Source organism: Pteropus alecto, unplaced genomic scaffold (genome assembly GCF_000325575.1).
Source record: "Pteropus alecto unplaced genomic scaffold, ASM32557v1 scaffold20, whole genome shotgun sequence".
NCBI lineage: Eukaryota > Metazoa > Chordata > Mammalia > Chiroptera > Pteropodidae > Pteropus > Pteropus alecto.
In genome coordinates, this window is record NW_006436298.1 from 49600966 (window position 1) to 49609607 (window position 8642).

Sequence of the window (8642 nt, forward strand, 5' to 3'; positions counted from 1 at the left end):
CTTTTACCTTCTGGGTCAAGGAACTGACAAAAGTTCCACAATAACAACAGTTAATGCTTACTGGGTATTTAACGACCGCCGGACCCTGTACTGCACCCGCCACATGAATTACCTAGTTTAAGCCTCTCATCAGTACTAAGAGGTAGGTACAATTATAACCCCCATTTGCAAATGAGAAAACCGAGACATAGGAGATAAGGCGACTAACTCAAAGGCACACATCGAACCGCTGCTGAACAGGGCAGTCAAAGCTAGGTCTGCCAGACTCAAGAGCACCAAGTTATATCTCATTAAGCAGGCCCGGTTCGCCCAGAGCCGGAGAGGGCCCACGTTTTACATGCGAGCCAGGCGGGCCCTGCACAGGCGCTAGACGCGGTGACTCAATCCCCGGAGAATCTAGAGAAGAGGAGGCTCCAGACACTCCCAGACCCCTAAAACTGGCCTTTCGCGTTGCCGAGGACCCAGAACCTCCGAGTGTCCTCAGACCTCGGAGGGAGTGGCTCGAGACCACTATGATCCTCAGTTTCCCCATCAAGACAATTGGGCATCGAGGCCCTGGCCTGGCCCGCAGCCGGCGCGGACGTCCTCCCTTACGCCGCTCTCCGAGACTCCAGTAGGTTGAGTGGTTAGCGGGAGGCGGACTCGGATGGCCCCTCGAGGCCCACGGGCCACGCGCGCCCGCCCCTCACCTCCTTTAGGCATCTCGGCTCCGGCAGCTGCGGCGGCGGCGCCTCGAACTGACACCGGAACCGGAAACACTTCGGGCTCGACTTCTTCCGCCCAGCCTAGTCCTCTCAGCGTATCGCCGCCGCCGCGGTCGCTGCGAGGACCGGGAAACCTCGGAGGCCGGCACACGAAGCCGGACTGTCCCGCGCGCCGCCTGAGTCCAGGCTCGCCCGCGCGGTGCCGGGCAACTGCGCCCCAAGTCTCTCCTCCCAGGGAGACGCGTGAGGCAGCCGGGCACTCCCCTGAGAAGAGCAAAAAGCAACAGAAGCTCTGGAATTCTATACAGTCAGAGTTTGAGTCACCTAAGATGACGCAATCTCCGCACGAAGCGGGGCGGGATTCCGCGAGGACCTCATTCGAAGGCGATCACCTGGGAAGCGGAAGTCGTCGATAAAGAAACGGCGGTCGACGGCGACAGAGGTTCTGGTAGGTGTTTTTTAGTCTGTTCTCCAGTACCTTGGTAATGGCTGGGGCCAGGGATCGGAAGTCTGCATTGTTACAGAGGGCCCTCTGAACGGCTGGACTGGGACGGGTTCGGGATTCTGGTTGGCGTCAGTTCCGGAGAGGAGGCGGTGCCTCGCTTTCTCTTTTTTCTAGCCCTCATCCCGCTGCTGTTTTCTCTGCTAAGAGCGTTTTCTGTCTAAAAACTGCTTGTTCTTGTAAGCCGGGTTTAGATGCCGACCTCTCTATCATCCTTTCCTACAATTCCGGCTGTAACGTCTTCCCTCCTTTCCTCGGAACGCCTTTCCACTCGCCGCCTCTCCCGAGCGCTACTAACTCTCTCATAACCGCACCACAACTCTCTTGATCTAATTTATCTTCTACCAGTTATCTCCCCAGGGAGTCCTCCTCGGACTCCTAGGCTGGGCCAGGGCCCTCGAATTTCCCTGGGTGATAACAGAGTGGTCATTCCCGTATCTTTGTCCTTCTAGCCCGTGTGTGCTGGGGCACGGGCCAGATTCCATCCATCTCTAGCTTCAGCGTGGGGGATACAAGTGCAAAGACCACTGATTTGAGAGTCAGAATCCTATAATTAGAGTCATACCCTGCCAGTTCCCAGCTGTGTGACCCTAATTTTAGCTTTTGGAGTTTGATTTCTCGTCTGTAAGGTGGTTATGCAGAAATCAAGAAAGGAGGTGGGGCGGGGTGGACTTTGTAAACCATCAGGCACCCCTGGAAGGGAGTGACTGAATTTGGGAGAGAGGACTCTGCCATGCTTAAAGGTGAGAGATAACCTGATTTCTCTTTGCCACCTAGGAAATGCTATGAAGTTTGAAAAAAATACTTTGGTATCTATAAAATGGCTGGACTATTGTATGAGCTTTATATGACTTGCCTCTATGTAGTATGTTCGTTAGGTTTAAAAGAGACCTTGGCAATCTGGCTAATCTGTTGCTCTTATTTTACAGATGAGAATAAGGACCAGAGAAGGAATGTGACCTCCCCAAAGTCACAGAGTAACTGGTAGAGCTGGCCAAGAACCTAAACCTGTAACTAAAGAGACCAGCGATTTTTCTTTTATACTTTTGGGAAGCAGACCCTAAGGTACTTTTGTTTTATACTGTCTTTTTCCCTTTTAAACACACATCTTCTAAGCTTCCCAAACCATAGTTCTCGCACTGTATTGCCACCTTCTCAGGGAGAGGTTGTGTTTTATTTTTTCTCTGTGTTCCCAATATCCAGTACAGGGCAGGCTCATAGTTGATGTCAGTTGACGATAAGAGCAAAGACCTAATAAGCACATATTTCGCTCCAGACATGTTTTATACAATTATAATTAACTTTTCACACTGACTCTATAATGGAGATTCTGTTATATCCCCTTTTTACAGTTGAGGTAATAAGAGGGAAGTGAGTGAGCACCAAATAGTGGCTGGCGAAGGCTTTTGGGGATTTGAGTTTCAGAAACCAATTCATTTAATTTCCCCTCCTCCCCCTCCTCAGATCTTTGCAAATTACCTTGTGGGGAAAAAATGCCTAAAGTCAAAAGAAGCCGGAAAGCTCCCCCAGATGGCTGGGAGTTGATTGAGCCAACACTGGATGAATTAGATCAAAAGATGAGAGAAGGTGCGTGGCGGAGGTCCTGTCTTGGTGGGCTGCATTCAAAGGTCACAGGTTTAGATGCCTCCAGGGTCCAGGTATAAAGGCAAGCATAAATGCAAGGGGTTGGGGGGGTAACACTGTGGCCTCCTGATACTGACATGTTTTGTTTGCTTATTAACTCAGGAATACAGTAAGTGTTGGAAAGTAAGATAACACTAATGAAAAGGTCCTCAAAACCATTTTTGGGGCCAAGTTGAATGTAAAAGCTTTAGGGAATATAGATCAAATAATCTACCTATAATTACTTACAAAGTAATTATATTCACAAAGTAAAGTACGAGATCACACGTTTGGAAGGAAGTGAAGATTTTGCATATTTATACTTGTATGATATTCTTTCTTTTTAATTAAGTTTATTGCGGTAACATTGGTTACTACAATTACATTTTTTTTAGGTATACATTATCATTAGACATCTATATATTCTATTGTGTGTTTACCACCCAAAGTCCAGTTTCCTTCAACTACCATATATTTGATCCCCTTTACTCACTTCACCCTCTCCTTGTCCCATATTTGACCCCCTTTACCCTGTCTACCTACCCCCTCACCCAACTAGTAACCACTAGTCCATGTCCATGAGTCTCTGTCTGTCCTGCTCATTTGTTGCTTTTAGGTTTATATCCCACATATAAGTGATATGTGCTTTGCAACTTTTTCTGCCTGGCTTATTTCGCTTAGCATGATTATCTCAGGGTCCATCCATGTTGTCACAAATGGCAGTATTTCATCTCTTCTTATGGCTGAGTAATATCCCATTGGATGTATGCATTGTGAATAATGCTGCTATGAACATCGGTATGCAAATATCTTTTGGGATATGGGTTTTCAAGTCTTTGGGGTAAATACCCAGTAGAGGGATTGCTGGATCATATGGTAGATCAATTCTTAGTTTTTTGAGGAAGCTTCATACTGTTTTCCATAGTGGCTGTACCCATTTGCAGTCCGAGCGGCAGTGTATGAGGGTTCTTTATTCTCCACATTCTCTCCAACATTCGTTATTACTTGTCCTGTTGAGTATAGCTATTCTAACAGGTGTGAGATGGTATCTCATTGTGGTTTTGATTTGCATTTCCGCAATAGCTGTTGAGCATTTGTTGAGATGTTGAGCATTTTTTCATATATTTGTTGGCCATTTGTATGTTCTCTAGGGAGAAGTGTCTGTGACATGTATGATATTCTTTATCTCCAAAAGAAGTATTTTTTCTCCCATTTTTATTAAACCATATAGCTCTTCAGCATTTCTTTGCTTTCTCATTTTGCTCTTACTTCCACGATAAAAAAAACAATGTGGATGGCAGGTGGTGCCAGACTTGGCTTCAGTGTTGGAAACAATAGGGAACTCTGGGTATGTGGCAGACCAGAGAGGGACAGAAGCTGCTACTTACCTAGAGCCCATTTTACCATGTGGAATGCAAGCTCAGCATTACCAAATTTGCTAATTTTTTCTCAAGAGAAGTCAGAAATCCAACTTTTATGTGAACTGTTCTAATTTAAAATTTAAACTAAAAAGTTTGTGGGAAGAGCCAAATAAAGCCTGCCTTCAGGCTCGCTGGGGCTGCCAACTTCCAGTTTGTAACCTCTAGTACAAGTTTTGATTGTAGGCCATGAAGGACCCTTGTGTGGCCTTTGGCATTACTAAACCTGTCCTTTTTATCTGAGAGCCATTTGCAATTGGCACTGTTATCTTAGGAAGGAACATTTCTGTTTTCTCTTTTAGTTTGTCCCCAGTATTTCCTAGCTTAGCACAACTTCTCAGCTCTTCATATGTCTCTTAGTTCATTATTCAAGTTTTTGCATAGCCACTGTTGCCCTATAAGTCCTCAAAACAAACAAACAAAAAGCCTGATTATAGAGACTGAGGGGCAGAGATGGGGGAAATTATGTGTGGCAGAGGGTTTTATGGGGATTGACAAGGGCACTCTGTGTGACCAGGACATGTAAATAACTGTTTTTATAAGGACTTTATACTAGTTAACAATCAAGTGTAATCAACACTTGCCTAAGAAACATTTAGACTTTTTAAGAATAATTGTAAAATAATTATTTCCCAGGTTTTGAAGTTCATAGGCAGTTTTTGGCATTAGCAAAGAGGCCAAAACCTAAGTCTAGTCTATGCCATGATATCCCCTACCTCTGGCCTCTTCATACCTTCATAGTGACAGGAAGGCATCACCTACTGAAAACTGCCTTCCACTTTGTGAATCTGTAGAAAACGATATCCTGGAATGTTTGCATGATCTTGTGAAAATGGGTCAAAAAAAGGGATTTTAAAAATGCAGGTGATGCTATGATTAAATATTGAGAAAAGACTCAATAGTATAGCGAGGGAGGTTCCACTTCCATGATGGCAGCGTGAGTTCCTAGCCCACCCACCCCCAGCCCTACCCTTTCCTCAGTGATCCCATCCAGTCACATGGCTTTCCCCACTCTTCACCAGGTGACCAGATGTCTTCTCCAGCCTTGACTCTACAGTAGACTATACCAACTGTCTGTTGGATGGCCCCATTTGGATATCTAAAAACATTTCAAACTTAACATGTTTGAACTGAATCCTCTTTCACCCACCCCAGAGCTGCTTCCCTTCTCAGGCCACAAACTGCGGAGCTGTCCATGACTCCCCTTTTTCTTTTATTCTTCCTATCCAAGCATCCATAACATCGATTCCTAAAAAGGGTGGCAGAACAGAGTGGGAAAATTGTTACAGAGAAATAAGACTTGAGACAAAAAAATCAACCAAATACAACATCTGGATGTTATCTGGATCCTAATTCAGACACACTAGTTGTCAACAGGTATTTTTGAGGCAATCAGTGAAAACTGAACATGGACTGAATATGGGATGCCAATAAGAAATAATGATCGATTTCATTGCATGAGATATTGACATAGATATTTTTTAAATCTTTAGTATGTTAGAGACGTATATGTACTTATGAATGCGATACTTAATTTTTGTGATTCATTTTTAAATACTCTAATTCCCCCACTCCCCAAAGTGGGGAGAATGAGATAAAATAAAACTAGCTATTAGTAATTGTTGAAATTGGGTGATAGGTACTTGAGAGTTCAATAAAATGTTTTCTTTTGTGTATATTTGAAATTATCCATAGTGAAATCTTAGAAAATTAATGAATCTAAAATCTGGCTCCTTTTATCCCATCTACCCCCACCACCTGGTTCAAGCTACCCTCACCCATCATCTGGATTACTGCAATAGTTTCCTGCTTCTCTCCCTACAGTCTTCTCCACAGGGCAGCCAGGGTGAGGGTTTTAAGTCAAGTCAGATCATATCACTTTCTGCTCAGCATCCTCCAATGGCTCACCTCCCCATCAGCACAAAATCGAAATTCTTTTGTGGCCTTCCAAGTCAAACACACACTTGCCCCAGTTCCTTCTAGAACTCCATCCCCTACCTCTCTCCCTCACTCCCCACCAAACCCCGCCCCACCCAACTCTGCTGTTCCTTGATCCCTAGGTACAGTCTTGTCCTCAGGGTCTTTATTTGCTCTCTCTCTTAAGCATATTTGTCCTTCATTTTTCTTTCTTTTTTATTGAGATATAATTGACTTAAAACACTATATTAGTTTTGGTGTGCCAACTAGTGATTTGATATATGTATATATTGTAAAATGATTACCACAATAAGTTTAGTAAACATCCATCACTTCACATAACTTTTTTCCTTGTGATGAGAACTTTTGAGATGTACTCTTTTAGCAACTTTCAAATATACAATTCAGTATTTTTAACTGTAGTCACCGTGCTGCACAATACACCCCTAGGATTTCTTTATCTTATAAAAGTATGTACCTGCACCTGTTTCTCCTGCCCCCTAGCCCACCAACACCCCTTGTTTCTTAAGGTCTCTGATCAGACATCTCCTTTGATCACCTATATAAAATGGCAGTCCCCTGTTCCCATTTTCCATCTCCTTCCATGTTTTCTTTTTCTCTGGCCATTACCACTTACCACCAGATGACAAAATGCTTCCATCCCCTGGAACTCAGCTCTGGGGCATCTCTGTCTTCCACACTGCTATGTCTTAGGCACCCACGGCAGGGCCTCGCCCCCAGCAGGCACACAGTGTACACTTGTGTCAAACCTGCCTTTTACTTGGATCACAGAATCCTGTTGAGCTGAATTATAAAATGTAATAAAATGGCCTCAGAGTTGGAGAAATGGAGGTAATAGTTTTTTTTTTTGTTTAACTGTTCTTCATCTTCCTCCTCTGCCTTAAAAACGAAGAATGGCAGACAAAGATCAGCTTATAACTGAGAGAAAGTTGCCTCATGGCACGTGCAAGGGTGTGAGATGCTCCTGATCCTGTAGGTATTGATGGATTGACGGAACAGTTGTTTCCTGCAGGACTGCATGCTGTGAACTTTCAGGCCTGTCCAATTTTTTTTTCTCTTATTCCTAAAGGACTTTGGTTGGGAAATGAAATTAGAGGTACCTTAAAGATTATTAGGATAGCCATCTGTAGACCCAGAATTATCTTGAGAATTATGCTGTAGAGGACGTGGTTCCATAGTGTAGCTTTACACACAAAAGGTCCTGGGTTCACGCCCTAGTGGAGCCATGGTCCATGGTTTACGGCCATGCCACCCTGAACAAGCCCAATGTCTGATCTCGGAAGCTAAGCAGGGTCGGACCTGGCTAGTACTTGAATGGGAGACCACCTAGGAAGACCAGGTGCTGTAGGCATAAATAATAATAAATTAAAAAAAAAAAAAAAAATTATGCTGTAGAAATAGGTCTGAAAGGTTAGAGACCAGAGGTTATCTTTGAATGACTTCTTAAAATCTTTGTTTTCTAATTTAGCTAATTAAAAAAGCATTTTTAAATTTAAAACAACATACTTTATAAGATAAAGAAGTTTGGGGGATGTATTATTGTGCAGCATAGTGACTACAGTTAACAATGCTGAATTGTATATTTGAAAGTTGCTAAAAGAGTAGATCTCAAAAATCTCATCACAAGAAAATTAAAATTTAAAACAATTAAATCATGGCTTTTTTTTTTTACTTTATTTTAAATAACAACTCTATTAAGATAGAAATCATATGTAAAACTTGCCCTTTTAAAGTGTTCAAGTATGAGGGGGGTTCAGTAGATTCAGAGTTGGGCAACCAACACCACAATCAGTTTTACATTTCATCACTCCCAAAAGAAATCCCATACCCTTTAGTGGTCATCCTCCCTCTCATATCTCCCAATTTTAGGCAACCAGTAATCTACTTTGTCTCTAAAGACATAGAATCATACAAAAGGTGAGCTTTGGGGACTAGTTTCTTTCACTTAGTATAATGTTTTCAAGGTTCATCCAGGTTTTAGCATTTATTAGTACTCCATTACTTTATATAGACTAAATAATATTCCATTGTATGGGTAGGTGACATTTTATCTATTCTTCAATTGATGGGACACTGGGGTGGTTTCTCCTTTTTGGCTTTTGTGAATAATGCTGCTGTGAACATTTATATACAAGTTTTTGTGTACATATGTGTTTCCCGTTCTCTTGGATATATACTCAGGAGTAGAATTTCTAAGTCATGTGGTAACTCTGTGTTTAACTTTCTTAGGAACCACCAGACTATTTCCACAGTGGCTGTATTATTTTACATTCCCATCAGCAGCGTGTGAAGATTCTGATTTCTTCACATCCTCAATACCTGTTATTGTCTATCATTTTGATTATAGCCAATTTAGTGGGTATAAAGTAGGATTTATTCTTTATTTCTAGTTATTAAAAAAAAAAAACTCACTGCATCCTATGCAGAGTAACCCTACCTGCCCAAACACACCTTTTT

At 42.8% G+C, this 8642-nt stretch overlaps 2 protein-coding genes, 1 long non-coding RNA gene and 1 pseudogene across 7 annotated transcripts in view; 2 read left to right on the forward strand and 2 right to left on the reverse strand.

The window, feature by feature from the left end:
* The window catches only part of PDAP1 (PDGFA associated protein 1), a 9911-nt gene extending 9073 nt beyond the window's left edge, over positions 1 to 838 (reverse strand). Inside the window, exon 1 of the mRNA XM_006913348.3 lies at positions 690 to 838. Within this exon, the coding sequence (XP_006913410.1) occupies positions 690 to 702 (13 nt within the window). The 5' untranslated portion in view covers positions 703 to 838. The remainder of the gene's footprint in view (positions 1 to 689) is intronic.
* Positions 839 to 1000: 162 nt separating this feature from the next.
* LOC102897356 lies at positions 1001 to 2710 on the forward strand. Its single transcript, XR_001517011.2, has 3 exons — positions 1001 to 1152; positions 2136 to 2271; positions 2671 to 2710. It is a non-coding gene; the product is annotated as an uncharacterized LOC102897356 (long non-coding RNA).
* A 1317-nt stretch (positions 2711 to 4027) lies between these two features.
* Positions 4028 to 8642, reverse strand: part of LOC102897834 (pentatricopeptide repeat-containing protein 1, mitochondrial) — a 23602-nt gene continuing 18987 nt past the window's right edge. For all 5 annotated transcript variants that reach the window (XM_015590355.2, XM_025047676.1, XM_006913350.3 and 2 more), the window contains one exon: positions 4028 to 5496. In XM_015590355.2, coding sequence (XP_015445841.1) covers positions 5417 to 5496 — 80 coding nt within the window. In that variant the 3' untranslated portion in view covers positions 4028 to 5416. The remainder of the gene's footprint in view (positions 5497 to 8642) is intronic.
* Positions 7421 to 7536, forward strand: LOC112480901 (annotated as a pseudogene).